Consider the following 22,486-nt stretch of genomic DNA (forward strand, 5'->3'; position numbering starts at 1 on the left):
GTTGGATTATGTTGCTCTCCGAGCGTAATCATCGTTTTAACACCCTTGTTGAATAAATAAGTATTATAGGATGGTCTGAAAGATGACTTACATTGATAATTAATAATTCTCACATTTAAAGAAAAACACTACTTGGGGATTATTTTAAAACTTTATTACTAATAATTGCTTATACAATTTTAATCTGTAAGGTTTGTGACAAAATGTTGAGAAACTATGATCGTTATAATAATATAATTTTTGAATAATACTTTGGTGAACGCTTGTTTCGCAGTTGAGATCATAAGACTCTGCTTCCACATTCTTTTGGCAAGCGTTGTTTCCATAATTCTTCCGATTAGAATCTCTTCTCTTCTTCCTTATTTTTTTACAATATACACGCCATCACCAAGTATCTTGATTATCTAATTAAAAAAGCTCCTCTAGATCGTAAAAAATATTCATTATGGATTATCAAAAATTTTAATTTTGTTGCATTAAAGTTAATTATCAAGTGTGCCATTTCATATAGGTATTTGGAAAATATTTTAAAACAAATTTCACACTTTTAACAAAGAATATATACGAGAAGAATCTTTCTCTGTCATTTTTTAGCGTCGGCAAAGGTTATACAAAAAACAATGAGAAGTTGATCACGATTTTAGTTCCTTATTTGTACCACTAGAGAGCGGTCATGCCAGCGCTATTACTGCTTCTAAAATAAGAAAGAGTGGGGCAACACTTTTTTTTAGATATTTTTATATATAGATGCCGCGTGGCCGTAGAATAACATTAAATTTTTGCGTTTCATAAAATTTTTTAAAGAAAAAATATATAAAATTATTTAAATTTTTAATAAATGAATCTTTTTAGAAAAAATATTATGACTTAAATTTTTAATTGAAATATGTACAAATCTACAAATATAATTAAAACTCTCTTCTTATAAACTATAAATAAAATTAATTAAAGTCAATTTGCGAGAGAGAAAGCTCAAAAATTGTAAGGTGTTTCGACCAAAAACCAATTTCTGATCTTGTTAGTACGCTAGAGTTGCTTTTTAGCGCATACACCGAAGAATTATTTTTTACAATTCTGAAGAATAATTTCTGATTTTTAAGTTAAAAAAATAAATAAGTAAGTCTCAAATAAAGCCTCACTAGAGCTCAACAAGCTCTAGTGAGGCGTTATCAAGAAGATCAAGATGAGAAAAAAGGCAAAAATGGTTGCTGGGACATGGACCATAGCAAATCCTACGAAAACCAAATCAGCAACACCGGAGGATAAAGAGACTTCGGGAGAATACCATCATCCCCTCGTAACAGAGTTGCTAAGAAACTAAGGGGCTCTAACGAGCAGACCAGGTCATAAAGCACCGTGGCAAATGTATTCATAATGATGGCAGCAAACAGACAACATCCTGATACTCAACTAGATCGGGCTCAAGCAAATTTGATCATTAACAAAGTGGAGGCTCCTATTGGAGGTCAAAATGAACTTCTGCAGTTCCATAAAACATCGTTTAGCGAAGGGACCCTGTGGGTGAACTGTGTTAACGAGTATACAAAAAATGGACGACTGAAATGCTAAAGACTATTGCGGCCTGTGGAAGAGATCAAACTTAAATATAATTGATCCAAATAATATGCCCAAGCGCCCCATGGTCCTCGAGAAAGAGCTTGATGAAGAAACCATCAGGATCCGTCTAAAGAAGCAAAATCAAGACCTTAACACAGAAGACTGGTTGTGATCTCTATTACACACTGAACGACAGTAAAGATAAAGGTCGCAGAGGGAGGAGTTATGAAGGAGATAGTTCTCAGATCAGCATACCTCCCATATGATGATCCCGAACAACCATCAAGGCAGTTGGAACAGTTAGTGAGAGATTGCATGAAAACTGCAATTAATCATTGGCTATGATACGAATGCGTACCATCTGACCTGGGGCAGTACAAACACCAAACTGGTAAAAAATGGCATGCCAATTTATACATAAAATTAATTTTAATTTTAATTAATGTCATCAGTTTATTTTCAATTAAGTATAAATCAGTTTAAGACTATATTATAATAATTTCACCAATATTTATTCATTGTGAAAATTATGTTTTACTAGTAGTTATTTTAAAAGAAGATTAAATAGTACCCATACAGCGTAAAAACTTTCACATAGACTATTAAAAGTTACTGTTAAAGGTTTCATTGCATGGTTTTTTGAACAGGAGAATTATTGTTCAATGAAATAATTTCGAAAATAGTCTAAAAAGTTTATAGAAAAGTCCTGAGAAAATGAAATTTTTAGTTGAATATTGAATAATTAAATAAAACGAGGGGTTCGAATTTATATAAATATATTTATTTATAAGTTTCCAGCACGATTATCTCTTATCAACTAAACTCACTCATAACATCGTTACATATATATACCAAAAAGTATTATTCTCGAATCTTCTGGGGTAGTACCACCTCTAATTCGTTATTTAATATAACAAAAATAAAGATTTTATTGTGTAAAAAAAACAAAAAAAAGACAGTTTGCAAATCAATGGTGTCGAAATTTGATTAGGCGTGGATGCATAAGTTAATAAATAGCTACGGTCGTACTCCTTTCCCACTTCCCCCTAACTACATCTTTCATGATGGTTTTAAGCCGATGGCCCCGGTGTGAGTTTATCGGCCACAGTCGCCCTCTTAAGGATTGTTTTGAAGTATAATAACCGTAACCAAATCGCCCATTTGAACTGTTCTTCTATATTCTTTGCTTTTAAGATCAATATCCAGTGTGCACTATTAGACACCTTTTAAAACTACTTAATTCAATAGTATTAGGCAACATTAACTTTTTCTGCAGTGTGTATTCTCAAATGACTTTTCAAACTACTTGTTTCTCTAAACTGCTTAAAACAAATTTCACACTTGTAAGGCTTTTCTCCAGTGTGCAATCTCATATGTCGTTTCAAATCGTGTGCTCTAGTAAACGTGTTAAAACAAATTTCGCATTTGTAAGAAGTTTCTCTAGTGTGTACACACAAATAGCTTTTCAAATCGCATGTTTGAGAAAATTGCTCAAAACAAAGTTCACACTTGTGTGGGTTTTCTCCAGTATGAACTCTCAAATGTTTTCTCAAAGTACTTGTTTCTATAAACTGCTTAAAACAAATTTTACACTTGTAAGGCTTTTCTCCAGTGTGTAATCTCATATGTCGTTTCAAATCGTATGCTCTACTTAAGTGCTTAAAACAGATTTCGCACTTGTAAGGTTTTTCTCCAGTGTGCACACTCGAATGACTTTTCAAATCACATACTTGATTAAACTGTTTAAAACAAATTTCGCACTTGTAAGGCTTTTCTCCAGTGTGTACACTCATATGCCTTTTCAAATCGGATTTTCGACCAAACTCCTTAAAACAAATTTCGCACTGGTAAGGTTTTTCTCCAGTATGCAATACCATATGTCGTTTCAAATGAGTTGCTCTAGTAAACTTGTTACAACAAATTTCGCACTTGTAAGGCTTTTTTCCAGTGTGTACTGTCAAATGACTTTTCAAATCGTATTCTCGAGTAAACTGCTTAAAACAAATTCCGCACTTGTAAAGATTTTCCCCAGTGTGCAAACTCACATGCCTTTTCAAATCATATCTTCGAGTAAACTGCTTCAAACAAATTTCACACTTGTAAGGCTTTTCTGCAGCATGTGTTTTTATATGTTCCTTCAAATGCTTTTCTTGACCAAAGCACTTACAACAAGTTTCACACTTGTAAGGTTTTTCCCCAGTGTGCACACTCAAATGATTTTTCATATAAGTTGCTGTAGCAAACTGCTTAAAACAAATTTCACACTTGTAAGGCTTTTCTCCAGTGTGCGTTATCATATGTCGTTTCAAAGAACCTGCATGGTAAAATTGCTTAAAACAAATTTTACATTTACAAATAGAATTTTTTGACTTTGTTTCTTCAGTATCGGCACTTATTTGTTGTTCTGTAGTGTATGGTAGTTCATTTTCCATGATTTCCATTCGGTTCTGAGAAAAACCTAAAATAAAAATGAAACTATAAAAATTTGTTTATGCAGTTAATGTTTTTAAGAAAAATAATCCAATGACTAGCATCAGCAATAAAGTGGTACCAAAAATTTACGCTAATTGAATGTGGAAAGGAAAAAATTGCCGTAGAGCAATGAAGATTACTAGAGATGAAAATAGTTCACTTTCTATATACCCTTGACCACCTTCTGCAAAACCTTCCTTCATTTTAGTTTTTAGTCCCATTGCTAATAAATACCAATTATATCAATTTTTTAACACTAATTTTGATAATTAATTAGCAAGAGGGTAGCAAAAAAATGCCCAATATTTTCCTTGATATTTTATTATTCAAAATATAAAACAATGTAACTTAACCTAAAATTAGCTGATGTATCGTTTACATAAATAATTACATACAAGTACATACAAGTGTAAAATTCAGAAAACGTACATCAGATTACAGTTCTCAAATCATAATGTTGTGTACCTAAAAACGGTATGATGTATCATGCTCTGCGTAAAATGGCCAATTCACAGCAGAAAATTACATAAAATGTTATTTTCGGTTCTGTCATATCCTGAAGATCTGTCAGCTAATAATTAACCTAACCACAGAATACACCACGCAACAAGAAGCGAAACGAAGGGCTTATTCGCAACGCAAATTTCTGTGAGAATCCGCCATGTTCTAAATAGTTTATATGTCAACCCATGATACTATGTTAGTCATCGTATCATGTGTCAACCTATAAAAACTGAAGTTTGTTTAATTGAAAAGTGTTGTTTCGTGTGTGTTGTTTAATAGTAAAAAAAGAATAATACTATTATACACATTTTTGTATATACATATAGGTACATATTTTAATACAATAAAAAAAAGTATAATATAATAATGAAAAAAGAATAATACTGTTATACATATTTTTTTATACACATATACATATTTGAACACCTTAAAAACTCGATAAAAAATAATAGAAATAGACTGATTTTCATCTCTATTTTGAAATAAACTCTCAAATTCAATCGATTTTTATCGTACTAAAATTCTTTCAGTACGTTAATTTGTTTGTTTAAAAAAGAAGTCGATATTTTTGACTTAGGACCTTTTTACTTATCAGTACAGAATTGATATATGGGTTATATTAAATTTTACAGAAAAATATACAATTCGTACAAAACAGATACAATCATAGATGGTCCAACTTTGATGCAATCTTGCAAAATTCAATCTCTGAACCCTGTGTTCTCTGGTAAGCAAGGGTTTTTTGGTCGACTCATATATCTCTGAGAGCACGTTGTCTCAAAAAACGATCATCAATTTGATTAGTACAACGTTTTCACCCTTGCCCTGGTCTTCGATGGTACGACCTTGTTTCATTATATCGCCTCACCTTGGGACTGATGCTGGAATGATGTCTTCCTAACAAACCTGCAACGTATCGCATTGAATATCCTTCATCTAGGAGAGTCGAAGGTCGCACTGCCTCCTCCATTGACAAATTTCTTTGGCGGGATTTTTTTTATTTTATTTTTATGCAAATGAACTTCCAAACATGCATGTGATGAAAAATATCACAATAAAAAGCTTGTTTTTATGAAAAGTTTAACTCACTTTTAGTCTAAAACGAAGATTAATACAAATTATTGTTAAAACAAGACTATTACATAACAACTGTCACTGTCAAACAAGGTCCATAGGCAACTTGTACAGTAAATTATCAATAAATAAAGATTATTGAGAAAAATATGAGCGGTGCGTTAATTTTGTCCAGGAGTTTATTATAAACATAAATCATGTATGTTACAAGTAATAACAAAAATGACACAACAAAACTAACAAAATAAAAGTATATTACAACCTGTTCTAGAAGTTTTGAAAACCCCTATGATAATATGAAGAAATGTTATTGCTGCAAATTTTGTGTTATAAAATAAAACTGTTTTTGATCAGTATATTTCATAATTATTAAGATATAATTTTATAATCAATATATTTATATATTGTTAAATAAAAAAAAATTGAAACCTGCATATAACAATTGCAAAAAGGTCAACACAAACAAATTTAAAATATATTACAAAGTGGTCCAAAAGTTGTCAAAACCCTTAGAAAATTAAAACATACGAGGGTGGATTGATATAAAACTAGCCTTTCATAGAAAAAACAAGTTTTTTGGAATTAAATCGATTTATTTCTCAACATAGTCCCTTTTTAGCTCGATACACTTAGTAAGACGATGTTCCAATTTTTTATCCCATCCGAATAGTACTTTTGCTCGAGCTCTTCAAAATAGGCCGAAGTTTCAGCGACGACTTCATCATTTGTTGAGGAAAAAATCGCTGTCGGCAAGATCTGGGGAATACGGTGGGTTTTCAACCAATTCATAGCCCAATTCGTGTAATTTTGACATGGCGACGGCCGATCGGTGAGCCGGTGCATTGTCTTGGTGGAAGAGCACTTTTTTGCGTTCCAAACTGGGGCGTTTTCGACGCAATTGGGCATCGAATCGATCCAATAATGCTGCGTAGTACTCACCATTGATTGTTTTTCCTTTTTCCAAGTAGTCGATGTGGATGATGAACTTCGCATCCCAGAAAACAGTCTCCACAACTTTGCCGGCCGAATGTGCACTCTTTGCCTTCTTCGGCGGCGCTTCGCCGCATTTGCGCCACTGTTTCGACTGTTCTTTGGTTTCCGGTGTGTAATAATGCACCCAGGTTTCATCAACGGTGATAAATCGGCGAAAAAAATCCTTCGGATCGCGTCGTATCATCGCCAAAAGCGTCTCCAAAGTGGTCACACGGTTTTGCATTTGATTGATTGTCAGCAAACGCGGCACCCATCGCGCGGATAGCTTTTTCATGTCCAAATGATGGTGAATGATGTATACGCGTTCGTAGGAAATGTTTAGGATCTCTATTAACTCTCGGAGCTTAATTCGACGATCTGTCATAATTATGTCATGGACTTTGTTGATAACTTCCGGCGTGATAACTTCATTTGGCCTCCCGCGACGCTCATCATTAAAAACACACGTACGACCACGAACAAATTCAGCTTTCCAAAATTTTACTGTTGCTAACGAAGGTGCAACCTCACCATAAACTTCGTCCAGGTCGGCTTTGATTTGCACATTCGTTTTAAACTTTTTGTGAAGGAACTTAATCACCCAACGATACTCGACTTTTTCCATTTCTCCAAAAACACAAAATTTGCTTACTTTTGATGACTGTAAAAACCAAACTAATTGTTTTTAAAACTTAAAATTTTGACAGACGTCATGTCATGAATGGCAAATGTCAACACCGAAACCAATTCGGTATCAAGTAGCGCCATCTATCAAAGGCTAGTTTAATATCAATATATCCTCGTACAAGTAAAGAATACAATTTCAAAATATAAAGCAAACCTAAAATATACTATAAAGTAAACCTACAAATATACCTAAAATATACTACTGCAAAGAACAAGGTTTGTAGCACAGACATTACAACTTTGAGTTGTATAGAAGTTTTGGGGAACCTGACGTAAAATTCATTAAGGCAGCATGCCTTGCATGGATAGAGCATTTCATCAGACAAGATGTAGGTGCAACAGTCAGAAAGGTTTTGGCAGAAGAGGGCTTATGGGACAATAAACCGAAGGAAGACCAGGTATCAAGACAATTTAGAGGATGATTTAAAATCTATTGCAGTTAGAACATAGAGACTAGTCATTAGACACAGGGGTGAATGGAGGATTGTTCTGAAGAAAACTGTGATGCCACAGATAAAGATAATAATGCAGTGTCACAGACTATCTACACATTGTCCCAAAAGTCCTTAAATCCGTCAAATGTTTGAAATATTTTAAAATATTCCAATTTTAATTTGGCCATTTTGTTTTTATTGCCTTTCGCAACTTCTTGCCTGATTGCCTTTAATTCTTCTACTATTTCCGATTGGCTCCTGCCCCAAACTTCACATGCCTCCTTTATGTTTGATGAGGAAAACCTTCTTTTTGATGAAGTTTTATCTCCTCTAGTTTTAGCTGGAGTTTGTTGACTTGTTCCTGTGAGATAAGAATTTTATGCTAACATTGTCAAATGTCTCTAGACAAAGTCAAATATATTTTAAAGTAGTGCAATAGAATAAAATATTTGTTTGTACCTGCTTCTGCAATTTCCTCCACCTCTACATTAACTGGCTGGCCTAGTTCAACTGGATATAAATCTGTAATCAAAATAAACAGTTAGTCTTTATCCTTCTACAAATAATTTTTGGTAGTACATACTTTGGTTGGTACTCTCCAATAGAACTCCAATAGACTGAAGTGGGAAATTGTATGTTTAAAAAAACATATAAAGTAACTCAGCTTTCTAATAAAACAATCTCTTACCAATTGGGGTTGAATGAAGTTGATGAAGATAGCCCTATTGTGCCCTATTTACTATTTAAACAATTTCATATTTTTCTTTATATTTTACTATTAAAAATGTAAAAAAATATTAATAAACCTAATCTAGCCTAACCCTGGTAAAAACACAGCAATTTTTTGTAAAAAGTAGGTAAGGATAAAATGTTAGAATTTTTTTTCATGCTAACAATGGCTAGAATTACCCTCCTTGAGCATAAGAAAATGTTGTGATCTCTGTCATTTCTTATCCTTTCATAGTTGCATTTTTTTTAAACAACAATTTTAAAAGGAAAAGACATAAACGTGAAAGTTGAGCTCCCAATAAAAAGCATTTTACATTAATCAGTAAGTGAATCAGAAATCATTGACATAAACTTCAGTTTCGTATATGCTCTACTCTCTTGTCTAGGTAACTAGTAACCAATTGGTAGGCTAAGTCCACAAAAATTGGACATTTTTGAGTACCCTCTAGTAATTAACAATTGAGTACAAACTAGTATTCAATTTTTGCTACTTGTCTTACCTGAGTTATCTTTTGATTCATTTTTGAAGTGTTCCAGATCTACTGATGTGGATAGCTGACACTCTATATCTTTTTGGTCATATTCAATAAACTTTTCCTTAACTTCAACTTTAAATTCCATAGCTAAAATATAAACTGAATAAATATATTTGAAATGTAGTACAATTGCAACAAAACATGTGGTACCAGCTATGCATATTTATTTGTTTCGTTCATTGGTTGATACACTGTTTATTGTTTACATCATGTTTACATGAACATGAATATTATCAGAAATCAGAGCGAGAGCGATGATTAGAGTATCATAAAATATTGTGTTAGAGTCAGAATATATGAAATGAAATGATTAATTTCTTAGACTAGGTATTAAGCTTATAGACACGCTGTAGCTGTATGCATGGTACAATGAACACATGTACTATGCGCTGTTTGCTATACCCCCGTTTGGAAGAGTGAAGCCAACATAACTTGTTTTGCGCAGCTATGCGTGACATCAGTATATGGCAGAAAATGTTAGAAACTAGACATTTTTACAGGTGTTTGCAAACTTTTTATAAGTTCCAATTTAATACTTTTCCAATATATTATTTTTTTAATTATAGTATTAACTTGCAGTGCATTTAATTGTATGTGGAGACACAAAAAGGGGACATATATTATTTGATGAGTAAGTAAATTCGTAAATTAAACTTTGAAAACCTACCAGAAATTTAGCACCTATTAATTTACTTTTCTCTTCTAAAGTGTTTTAAAACAGATACATATGAGAGTCTTATTTAATTTTTATTTTATAATTACGTTGAAAACTGAAGGATAAAGCAAATAAATTGTTTTAGATTTCCTAAAGATTCATCATTGCAAAAAAAAATGGATTATAGCAATGTGAAAAATCATGTTTTATGCTTTGATGGTTGATGAAATGTCTATACATCAGAAAATAGAATGAGATGGTGAAAAGTTTTTAGGGTAGGTTTAGCTTAGCATTTATTAGTAATTATAAAAAGTATCAACATATATTTTCTATTTACATAATAGAAAACTTTAATTATACAATTGTTGGTATGTTGACATGGGAAGTAACCCTCAAGTACAAACTGATTTATTATAATTAATAACATAATATATAGTCCCAGTACTACACAGTATTCATTGTTTATATGAAATTCAAGAGATTGCTGCTGTAATTACATTTATTAATTTATAAAAATACTTTTTCCAAAACTCAGTGTTTTTGTTAATTCTAGGGATGTTTAGAAAATTAAAATTGCCACTACTTAAATACTCTACATTACCATCATAATAATCCAAAGCAGGTTTTTGTATGTCAATGATTTATAGAAAATCATGCAACACTAATAACTGGGTGACAAATGTAATTTTATCAAAAGTAATGATACGGAGTAAAAAATGAAATCTTTTATTAGTTTAAGCAAAGTATAAGCTTTGGTATAAGTGTGCCAGCTTAATGTATTCAATTTATTTTATTAACTTACTCTCTTCCATTGCTTGTTTTTCTTCTAAAGGTATAAGTTGGGCTTCATTTTGTTTCATTTCCGTTTTTATATGGTATTCCTTTGAATCTAGATGATTGAATATATCATCTGTATATAACTGGTCCTTGGGTTCTTCTTTAATTTCAGTTTTAAAAGTATCAGGAAGAGCATCGCACGCCCCATTATTATACATTTCTATTTTAATCGACTCCCCCCTAACTTCCTGTTTTACTTCCATTTGATGAATGGAAAATATTTTAAACACTTTTACAAAATCTCTCTATAAACACCAGCGAGAGATATTTGCTTTGGTTGGGCGCAAAAGTATAGAGAAAATGCCGATGAAGTTGGCTATAAACGTCATGTCAAATTTGTGTTTGCGGTATTGCCATGTCCTTATTATGTATGTTTTATGCCTCAAATATGCTTTGAAACAGTACATTTTTATTATATTTTATGAAATCAGGTATTTTTAAAAAAATTTTAAATTTATATGAAACACGAACGAATGAATATTTGTTTCTTTTGATATTAGTTGCAGTTAGTTATTAGAAAAAAAAATTATAATTGGCCTTTGGTAGATTAGCAAATAAACTTGGCAATACTGTCAACATTTTGAAAACACTAGTTGCCAGATTGCAACAGATGTTTAGCAGATTTCAATGTTATGACTATTTTCTTATAATTTTGGGATGAAATGGTACCTGAATACCGTTTTGTTAATGTATTAGCTAGTTACTAGAACTTGTTCAGATCGTTACTACATTTAAATTGTGTGAATTTGTGTATTTTATATACAAAATTTAAATTAAAAATAATGCCTACAACAATTGTTGAACCAGAAAGGGTGTTAAATGTACAAGAAATGCGGGAAGAACGTTTTAATTTAAGCGATTTAAGTTTTATAAGTGCGTTTGACGCTTTAGTGTGGTGCGTAATTTGATTAAAAATCGCATCCTTAAATTAAAGTTAATTTAAATTATATTAAATTAAATTTAAATTAATTAAACTTCTTTTAAAAACTTTTAATATATTTGTGATATGGCAACACTGCCAAATTCAAATCTGTCCGTCATTTATAGCTAACTTCATCGGCACTTTCTCTATACTTTTGCCAAGTTTTATTAACATTGATTAGAATAAATTGTTTTGGATGTTTCCAATTAATTTTTTCAGTTCATTTGTTAGCTATGGAATTTAAAGTTGAAATTAAGGAAGAGTTTGTTGAATATAACCAAAAAGATATAGAGAGTCAGCTATCCACATCAATATATCTGGATCACTTCAAAAATGAACCAGAAGATAACTCAGGTAAGACAAGTTGCAAATATAGTGGGTGTTAGTTTGTACTCAATTGGTAATTACTAGAGGGTCCGCCTCAAAATGCCCAACTTTTTATGTATTTAGCTACCAGTTGGATACTAGATACGCACGAGAGTAGGGCATCTAATAAACTGAACTGTTCACAATGAATTCTGTTGCACTTACTGATTAATGTACATTTTTATTGGGTGCATTCATGTTTATGTATTTTCTTTCCAAGTATATCTTGCTTAAAAACCACCCCCCGTGTAACAACAAAACATGACAGGGAAGACAACCCTTTCTTATACTGAAGGAGGGTAAAACTAGCCAGCCAAAAAGAAAATATGATTTTTTTTTAATTGTAAATATTGTGGGCTTCCCAGACTGATTTTAGATTAGTTTATATTGTTTTACATTTACAGAATACAGTTTACATACATAAACAGAGTACCAAGGAAAATATTGGGCATTTTTTTGGGTATCCTCTTGATAAATAAATATCAAAATTAGTGTTAAAGCATTAGATATACAATTAGAGTTGCACAAGTTTGACTTGAATGTTTGAAATTGACTTAAGTTTGAATTGAAATTACGTCAATGCTTCTGACAAAAAACTCAAGTTAAATGGTTACAGGTTGAAAATTAAAACTGTCAAACTAGTTTGAAAGAGTGATGGATTCAACCGTTACTTGATGGAAATTTATTTTATCTAATACTTCATTTTATTCTAGACTATCTAGACCATAATTATTCTTTTAATGACAAATTTCAAATTCTTCACTTTCAAAATAAAGGCCTTAAGCTATATTAGAATCTATGGAAATTAACAAATTAAAAAATATAGACACAATTCTGAATGACCAACTTGAGACAAATAGTTCGCGCCCTCTCAACTTATTCAGTTAAAAGACTATAAAATGTAAATGCATACCACAAATACCTAGATCACCTGAGAAAGACACTCTCCCAAAACAGCTGTGGTAATAATAATATAAAATAAATTTTGTGGAAATGTTAAAAACAAAAGTTTCCAGTGTTTTATGGTTAGATAGTTTGAAAAAGTTTATTTAATAGATATACCTAAAATAGGTCAAATATTTATGTTAAATATAGTAAGTAGGTATAACAAATATACATTCATTTAAAACAAAAACAATACATTATTTTAAACATTTTTCGCCCTTACACCTACTATGTCTAAAAATGTAACAAACGACTTCTGTGTGGTGTAAACTCCTTTCGAGTTCTGACACCAGATTGGGCAGAGCGGCTTCACCTGATTTCTCTGCTTGATGGTTTTCAACGTGAACGAAGTCAGACTTATAGGCCTGTATGATTTTGGTAATAAACGCCATCCTCGCTCTTCTCCAAGCTTTGGAAATGTATCCCATATTGTGATGAGGGGACCCATAAATATTTCCAGTCATCTTGGAGTAGTCCAGGAAATATGACATTCGGTCCTGCAGTATTGTATGTTTTAAAAGTTGAAAGTTTCAATAGCTCATCTGACTTTGTGAGAACCAAAGATCATTTCAGAGGCTATCCAGTCACTTCTTATTGGGCTTAAGTTTACTTGATGTTTATTACCACTAGTCAATTGCGTCGACCCTGTTAAGTGAACATTTAAAAGATCGTCTACAGCCTCCTTCTCTGTGTTTGAATTCTTCTCACTTTGCAATGTAACTTCATTGTGTGTATTAATGTTATCTTCTTTAAGGATTCTCTTAACCCTGGTACTTTCAATGTTTACCAGGAACAGGGACTTTCCTTAGCAGATAGGATTGTCTTATAGGTTTTCAGTTTAGCCGTATATGCTTACCAATCACCTAATTTCTTCACCCCATTAAAGAGCCGTCTTGTTTTTTCTTTTGATCTAAATAGTTTTATTTCTTATCTTGTTTTATTATTGCAGCAGTTTATGCCAGTGGTCCTTCGATTTTCCCTCTAGCTCCTGAGCCGCAAAAAAGTGTATGAGAATACTGATAAACAGGATTTCGTAATCTTGGTTTTATTTATCGTAACAGTCATGATCTCTCACCTATTGTATTTAAATTATTGTATTGCTCTCTGGTACGCTCAGGTCTTGAATACTGCTCTGTTGTTTGGTCCCCATTTCATCAAGTATACATTGATGGATTGGAGAGCGTTCAGAGGAAGTTTCTAAGATCTTTAGCTTTTAAAGCACATATTAATATAAAAAATACTGAAAATTATTTCATAGATTATTCTATAATAATGTCTCAATTTAACATTGCTACATTGAAGAACCGCAGGTTGAGAGCTGATATGTTATTTTTGTTTAAAATTATAAACAACTTTATTAATTGTCCTTCGTTATAAGCCAATGTACACTTAAACACAATACATAGAACTCGACACACTGCACTCTTTTATATTCCTTTTCATAGGACTGATTATGCTCGTCATTTTCCCTTGTCGAGAATGCTGAGCTCTTGCAATGACCTCCTATTGGATCCTTTCTGTACAAACATTAATGCTTTCAAAAGGCAACTTAAGAATCTAATTATCAATCTAGATATGTGATATTTTTTTATATATATATTTTTTTTAACTTTTGTGATTTGATATAGGTACTGTTTTAATGTACAAATTTTAACTGTTTACTTGTTTCTTTTTTATTGTTTGATGTTTCTTGTACATGATCTTTACTTTTTACTATTTGTTGTATTTTATTGTAAATGGTTCTACCGTTGAAATAAATAAATAAATAAATTTAAGATGATTGCTCCAACTCATAAAATCTTGTCTTTTTTTTTGGCATACACTTTTAGTCATTCAGCTAGACTCAACATGGTAGAAAAGGTTGTCTGAGTTTATATTAAAATAAATATACAAAACAGTAAACAGGTAAACAGGGTCACTCTCTTCTCGCCTAGGCATTTTTTTTTAACATACAACACTAGGCCACGGTAAGAAAGGAATTTAAACAATTGGGTTAGAGACAAAGGTTACGTTATTAACTAATGTATAATTATTTACATGGTTATTTTACTATCTTTTAAAAGCATAACTAATAAATCATACACTGCTCTCGAGTCTAATGATAATAGGTACTGAAGGTTCCAAGGGGCTAATATATTGTGTTTATGTATTATTAATCTGGATGAAATTATAGTATTTCTGGGGCAACTGAAAAATATATGATCTAGGTTTCCTTCTTCTGTACAAAATTCACATTGATCATTATCTAAAACCTTAAGTTTAAATAAATGTTTGGGGTAACAAGCATGCCCAAATCTCAGTCTTATGATCATGGTAACATATTTTCTAGGTACATTAAAAAACTTATACCAAGGAGTTTTAGGAATATCTGTTTGAAGAGAAGTGTATCTATTTGGGCTAACAATGGAATATTCCTTCCAAATATTATTCCACCTTTGGTATAATCTTAATTTTAAAGAAGCCAGAAAGTCGCAAGCCGTGATTTTATACGAAGTTTCTCTACCAGACATAATACTTTCTCTTGCTAATTGGTCTACATGTTCGTTATTTTCCAAACCTATATGTGCTTTAATCCAAACAAAAAGTAGATTTTTGTCCCTTGTTACTAACTTTTGTTTGATATCCTTAATTTTGTAAATATAAGGGCAACTGTACGTATTTGGCCGTACGTAATCCCGGTTTCCCAATAGAGGTCAAAACTGATAAAGAATCTGATAATATCACTATATGGTCCGAGTTACTTTCTGTTGCATATTACATATATAATTTTTCATAATTATTCATAATTTCTATTACTTTCTATAATTATACTTTCCATAATTAATCTTGTCCTTAATCCCTCCATTTTGGTATTGCAGTAATCTTGGAGATTGAATTTGCCACCCGTATATAGACTTAAAATCTGCATTTGTAATTGACATTTGCACTAAGCATATTTTTATTAGTAGTTTATATACCAAATGAGAATTGAACGCGTCTCACAGTACAACTACTTGGGAACTATAATCAATGAGTCGTGGGACAATACCCAAGAGATTAAATGTCGCATCGGAAAGGCAAAAATTGCATTCTTAACTATGAGCTCTGTGTTCAAAACCTTACTCTAGAAACAAAAATAAGACCCCTTAAATTTTACGTGTACTCAGTGCTTCTGTACGGAGTAGAAACGTGGACATTGAAGGCGGAAACTCTATCAAAACTTTGAGCTTTTGAGCTATGGTTATACAGAAGGATCCTGAAGACAGCGAGGACAGACAAAGTCACCAATGAAGAAGTACTACGGAGGATGAACACAACCGCGGATTTGATCAACATCGTGAAGGGCCGTTAGCTGCAGTACTTGAGACATATAATGAGAAATCAAGGCAGATATGAGCTACTCCAATGCATTTTGCAAGGTAAAATTGAAGGAAAAAGGGCACCAGGATGAAGAAGAATATCCTGGCTTGCTAACCAAAAGCATGGTATAGAAAGACCTTAACATAGGTATTCCGTATAGCAACCATCAGCAAGTCATCATAGCCAGAATGATTGCCAACGGTCGAATCGGACAGACACCCTAAGAAAAAGAAGTTTATTTTGATCTATTATGTCTGATTTTCATTTCTGAGATTTTCCGTCCAAAATGTTTACTTTAGAGGCAACCAATTTGCAAGTTTCATTCGGTTTTTCTTTTAACTCTTTTGATCTCACATACTTCCTTCACCAACTTGGGAATTCCTTAAATGCTTCTCGACATGCTACATAGAAAAGTATTAAGAATCTGCTTTTCAGTACAACTCCCCGAAATTCAACTGCAGCTAATCCCAAGCATTTACCAATAGAAAAAAATCTCAGCATACAGCTATTGAACTATTACATGATACACTTCTACTTCTACACTTCTAACCGCAAACTTTAGTTTTATAATTTTAACACTTAAAAATGATTTACTTTCAAAAATATAGCAAAAATGGCAATTGTCAACAATTAAATTGCTCAGTGTATCACAACAGTTAGATTTTTATTAAAAGATCTTTTAGAGATAATTGCAATATGAACTGTATCCCACAGACATATAATACAAATAGACTGAGCGCTACAAACAATAGAGGCTGGGTTTATCGACCACGTGACCTTCTCATTTGTCATTTAGGTCACATGGTCGATAAACCCGGCCCATTTCAAAGAGATGCACATCTGTTCTATCTATCTATGACGTAGACACAATCATTGTTCTCGTATATTAGTACTATGGCAATTCTTTTCCCTTTCAATTTCAGTTTTGTTTATAATTATATTCATTCTTACTAAATTTTATTACTCTTTGTTTTACCCTGCAGTCTCTGCATAAACAAATTTTTATTTTAGGTTTTTCTCAGAATGGAATGGAAATCATAAAAACTGAACTTACATGTACTACAGAACAACAAATAAGTGAAAATACTGAAGAAACAACGTTAACAAATTCTATTTGTGAATGTAAAATTTGTTTTAAGCAGTTTAACCGGGTGGCTTCCTTGAAACGCCATATAAAATCGCACACCGGAGAAAAGCCTTACAATTGCGAAATTTGTTTCACCAAGTTTATTACCAGAACTCATTTGAAACGACATATTATGAGATTGCATACTGCAGAAAAGCCTTACAAGTGCGAAATTTGTTTTAAGCAGTTTGCTCAAAAATGCGATTTGAAAAGTCATTTGAGTGTGCACTCTGGAGAAAAGCCTTACAAGTGTGAAATTTGTTTTAAGTGCTATTTTCTAGCAAAAAATTTGAGACAACATATAAAAATACACGCTGCAGAAAAACCTTACAAGTGCGAAATTTGTTTTAAGCAGTTTACTCACGCATACGATTTAAGAAGTCATTTGAATGTACATACTGGAGAAAAGCCTTATAAGTGCGGAAGTTGTCTTAAGGAGTTTGCTCGAAAATCCGTTTTGAAAAGGCATACGAGTTTGCACACTGGAGAAAAGCCTTACAAGTGCGAAATTTGTTTTAAACAGTTTACTCACGCATATGTTTTGAATAGTCATTTGAATGTACACTCTGGAGAAAATCTTTAAAGTGCGAAATTTGTTTTAAACAGTTTACTCGAAAATGCTATTTAAAAAGGCATGTGAGCCTGCACTCTGGGGAAAAGCCTTACCAGTGCGAAATTTGTTTTACCAAGTTTACTACATCAACTGGTTTGAAACGGCATATGATACTGCACACTGGAGAAAAACCTTACAAGTGCGACATTTGTTTTAAACAGTTTACTAGAGCATGCCATTTGAAACGACATACGAGATTGCACACTGGAGAAAGGTAGAGAAGTCTTGTGAAATTTATTTTAAGCCGTTTAGGGAAACAAAGCAGTTTGAGATAACTTTAGAGAGTTCATAATGGAGAAAAACGGTACACGAGTGTTATTTGTTTTAAACAATTTACATAAGCAGGTCATTTGAAATATCATTAGATAATGCCCATTGTAGAAAAAGTTAATTTTGCCTAATACTATGGAAGTAAGTAGTTTAAAAAGGTATCTAATAATGCACACTGGATATGGTCATCGAAAAAAAATTACGATTTTGGAAATACAACATAAATTATTTCTAGTAAAATTTAGAGAAATTTTATGCAGTCAGTTACTCCACTATTCTACTGCTGGCGATGATCGTAATATACGCTCGAGAGCAAGGCAGAAATTATGCAGTAGAAATGATAAAGACCATTCGATATATATGCCCTGGATGTCCCGAAAAACGACATATGTGCCAAGATTGTTTTTATACAATTTACAAAATTGCTTGAATACATTTATTTTCTTTTTTTTTTTGTTATTAACCATTCTATTCCTTTTTTTGAGAAAAATAAATTTTTTACTGAACAGGCTTTTATTTGTGCAGGCCACTTCTAATGTAAGTTCTACGTCAGTAAAACAAAAATTGAAGATACTGCGTGTGGGTCGATAAGACGCACATGCAGTATCATCAATAAATATTCTGACTTAAAATAAATTGCGACGGTGCCACTTTTATATTTTTGAAGCGAAGCTCTGGCGTTGTTCTTATTTTTCTCTATAGCAAAACGAAGATTGTCACAGATAAAATAGTTGGAAGAGTCAATTTACTCAAAAATGGAGAGTCTGTTATGAAACATGTAATAATTTCATTTAATTAACTACACGAAATACATAGTTGGAAGAGACCATTTCTTCGATGAGGGAAGTCCATATACACATTTCAACCTTTTTGTTTTAAATGACTGTATGTAATGTTTGTATAGTATTAACTCCTTGTAATTCTGAAAATGTCGAATGAACAATATTTATCACATGTGAAAGATAAATACAGTAGAGGTAATAGTGCTGGAAAAACAAGTTGAGTCTAAAATGTAAGCATCTTTGAATATTTTCAATAATTTTAATGAAAAAATTATCAAAACTGGTCATAATTGTTATTTTTAGTTAAACTTTCTGTAATGAATCTAAAATAAAAAATTTTATGTATTTATTGTTTATAAACTTATATTTTCAAAGCTTTTGATAAGAAAGTTATAAAAAGTGTCAATAATTTGTTATTTTAAGTTAAAATGCCTGTATTAAATCTAAAAAAATTAATTATTATTTATTGCAAAATTATTGTTTATAATAAACTTATAAACTGACGTTTTACAAAAGTCAACGATTTACCAAAATAAAATAAAATTAAAACTAAATAAAATTACATCAATTTAAATAGAATTACGTAAAATTAAATGAAATTAAGTAAAAGCTTTACCTGTAAAAAGGTATTATTTCCTATCTAAAATCCCATAAGAAAATGCTAAGTTTCATTCAGCTCATTTTTTAGCGTTTTGTGGATCGTGACATGATACATCATTGGAAAGAAGAGGGTAGCGAATATATTGAGACAGAAAAAACACATTGCGGCATTGCCGAGAGGACATTACATCATATCTCCTTTGTTATTGATCCGATTGGAGCGTGTGATGCGTTAAATGAAAGTGAAGGAATATATAACGAATATATTAAGATAGAAAAAACAAACAAGGCGACTACCAAAAGGGCACTACACAGTGTCTTCATTATTAATGAATGTATAGTTACATACGAGATATCATAGGGCACTATGAATACAAATAGATTTACTATAAGACAAATTTTGATTTATTGAGTTAAAGAAGGCCTCTGACTGAATAAAAAATAAACAACTGATCGAATCCTAACATCTGATATAGTAAATAAAAGAGGAGTATATAACGAATATATTAAGATAAAAAAACAAACAAGGCGATTACCAAAATGGCACTACACAGTATCTTCATTATTAATGAACGTATAGCAACATAGAGAAAAACTTGTATCTCAGAGATCCTTTGTCACCCAATTCTTCGATCATCCATACCATGGGAGCTGCAGCTTTTCCGAAATATTTTTGATATCTTCATTAGATCTAGGATTTTTTCCCTGATATACTTCAAAGTTTATCAAATATCCGCTAGGTGTATTCATACATCACACCTTACAGGCTTTCCTCTGATAAACTGTTTGCATCGATGATGCCCAAAGTAGCGTATCATCTATTCATCATAAGCTATATTTTCTTCTGAGACAAAATGCTCTATGAACGATTTTTTTAACATATCTGTAAGTTTGTACATTTTTGTCTATATTATTATTGTCTGCAAAATAAAGTAAATGACAAATTTGTAAAAATCTGTCACGTCTCATGGCATCAGACACCAGAATATTTTGCATGTCAGGATTTCTCTCCCAGTAGCTTCTTTTAGATGGTAGCTTATTATATCCGCTTACTAAGAGAATTGCCAGAAGGTCCCTTAAATGTTACGTGTACTCAGTGCTTCTGTACGGAGTAGAAACTTCTGTAAGCTGCCGTACTTGCATTTTGCAAGGTAAAATTGAAGGAAAAAGGGCACCAGGACGAAGAAGAATATCCTGGCTTGCTAACCAAAAGCATGGTATAGAAAGACCTTAACATAGGTATTCCGTATAGCAACCATCAGCAAGTCATCATAGCCAGAATGATTGCCAACGGTCGAATCGGACAGGCACCCTAAGAAAAAGAAGTTTATTTTGATCTATTATGTCTGACTTCCATTTCTGAGATTTTCCGTCCAAAATGTTTACTTTAGAGGCAACCAATTTGCAAGTCTCATTCGGTTTTTCTTTTAACTCTTTTGATCTCACATACTTCCTTCACCAACTTGGGAATTCCTTAAATGCTTCTCGACATGCTACATAGAAAAGTATTAAGATCGAAATTCAACTGCAGCTAATCCCAAGCATTTACCAATAGAAAAAAATCTCAGCATACAGCTATTGAACTATTACATGATACACTTTTATCTTCGTCACTTATTGCTGCAGAACGGGTTAAGAAATACCACTTCTAACCGCAAACTTTAGTTTTATAATTTTAACACTTAAAAATGATTTACTTTCAAAAATATAGCAAAAATGGCAATTGTCAACCCTTAAATTGCTCAGTGTATCACAACAGTTAGATTTTTGTTAAAAGATCTTTTAGAGATAATTGCAATATGAACTATATCCCACAGACATATAATGCAAAGAGACTGAACGCTACAATACAGGCCGGGTTTATCGACCGCGTGACCTTCTCATTTGTCATTTAGGTCACATGGTCGATAAACCCGGCCCATTTCAAAGAGATGCACACCTGGTCTATCTATCTATGACGTAGACACAATCATTGTTCTCGTATATTAGTAATATTAGTACTATGGCAATTATTTTCCCTTTCAATTTCAGTTTTGTTTATAATTATATTCATTCTTACTAAATTTTATTACTCTTTGTTTTACTCTACAGTCTCTGCATAAACAAATTTTTATTTTAGGTTTTTCACAGAATGGAATGGAAATCATAAAAACTGAACTTACATGTACTACAGAACAACAAATAAGTGAAAATACTGAAGAAATAACGTTAACAAATTCTATTTGTGAATGTAAAATTTGTTTTAAGCAGTTTAACCGGGTGGCTTCCTTGAAACGCCATATAAAATCGCACACCGGAGAAAAGCCTTACAATTGCGAAATTTGTTTCACCAAGTTTATTACCAGAACTCATTTGAAACGACATATTATGAGATTGCATACTGCAGAAAAGCCTTACAAGTGCGAAATTTGTTTTAAGCAGTTTGCTCAAAAATGCGATTTGAAAAGTCATTTGAGTGTGCACTCTGGAGAAAAGCCTTACAAGTGTGAAATTTGTTTTAAGTGCTATTTTCTAGCAAAGAATTTGAGACAACATATAAAAATACACGCTGGAGAAAAACCTCACAAGTGCGAAATTTGTTTTAAGCAGTTTACTCACGCATACGATTTAAGAAGTCATTTGAATGTACATACTGGAGAAAAGCCTTATAAGTGCGGAAGTTGTCTTAAGGAGTTTGCTCGAAAATCCGATTTGAAAAGGCATATGAGTTTGCACACTGGAGAAAAACCTTACAAGTGCGAAATTTGTTTTAAACAGTTTACTCACGCATATGGTTTGAATAGTCATTTGAATGTACACTCTGGAGAAAATCTTTATAAGTGCGAAATTTGTTTTAAACAGTTTACTCGAAAATACGATTTAAAAAGGCATGTGAGCCTGCACTCTGGGGAAAAGCCTTACCAGTGCGAAATTTGTTTTACCAAGTTTACTACATCAACTGGTTTGAAACGGCATATGATACTGCACACTGGAGAAAAATCTTACAAGTGCGACATTTGTTTTAAACAGTTTACTAGAGCATGCTATTTGAAACGACATACGAGATTGCACACTGGAGACAGGTAG

At 32.2% G+C, this 22,486-nt stretch overlaps 2 protein-coding genes across 6 annotated transcripts; one reads left to right on the top strand and one right to left on the bottom strand.

Moving 5' to 3' along the window:
- Window positions 1–2,230: 2,230 nt before the first annotated feature.
- Window positions 2,231–21,664, bottom strand: LOC140444045 (uncharacterized). 3 transcript variants are annotated; one of them, XM_072535646.1, is made up of 5 exons: window positions 21,583–21,664; window positions 10,423–10,653; window positions 8,930–9,052; window positions 8,160–8,222; window positions 2,231–4,015 (listed from the first exon to the last, which is right to left on the bottom strand). In XM_072535646.1, the coding sequence occupies exons 2-5, from the start codon at window positions 10,613–10,615 to the stop codon at window positions 2,808–2,810; spliced, it is 1,587 nt and encodes a 528-aa protein (XP_072391747.1). In that variant the 5' UTR covers window positions 10,616–10,653; window positions 21,583–21,664; the 3' UTR covers window positions 2,231–2,807. The 3 variants fall into 3 exon arrangements, with proteins under 3 accessions (XP_072391747.1, XP_072391746.1, XP_072391748.1); XM_072535645.1 differs by lacking the exon at window positions 21,583–21,664 and having other exon boundaries at window positions 2,232–4,015; window positions 10,423–10,760; XM_072535647.1 differs by lacking the exons at window positions 8,160–8,222; window positions 21,583–21,664 and having other exon boundaries at window positions 2,232–4,015; window positions 10,423–10,760.
- LOC140444046 (uncharacterized) lies at window positions 11,232–22,486 on the top strand. Of its 3 annotated transcripts, none has more exons than XM_072535650.1 (2): window positions 11,232–11,733; window positions 17,041–18,544. In XM_072535650.1, the coding sequence occupies exons 1-2, from the start codon at window positions 11,613–11,615 to the stop codon at window positions 17,736–17,738; spliced, it is 819 nt and encodes a 272-aa protein (XP_072391751.1). In that variant the 5' UTR covers window positions 11,232–11,612; the 3' UTR covers window positions 17,739–18,544. The 3 variants fall into 3 exon arrangements, with proteins under 3 accessions (XP_072391751.1, XP_072391750.1, XP_072391749.1); XM_072535649.1 differs by lacking the exon at window positions 17,041–18,544 and adding an exon at window positions 19,509–22,486 and having other exon boundaries at window positions 11,244–11,733; XM_072535648.1 differs by lacking the exon at window positions 17,041–18,544 and adding an exon at window positions 21,540–22,486 and having other exon boundaries at window positions 11,244–11,733.

This window comes from Diabrotica undecimpunctata, chromosome 6, assembly GCF_040954645.1.
Source record: "Diabrotica undecimpunctata isolate CICGRU chromosome 6, icDiaUnde3, whole genome shotgun sequence".
NCBI classification, from domain to species: Eukaryota; Metazoa; Arthropoda; class Insecta; order Coleoptera; family Chrysomelidae; genus Diabrotica; species Diabrotica undecimpunctata.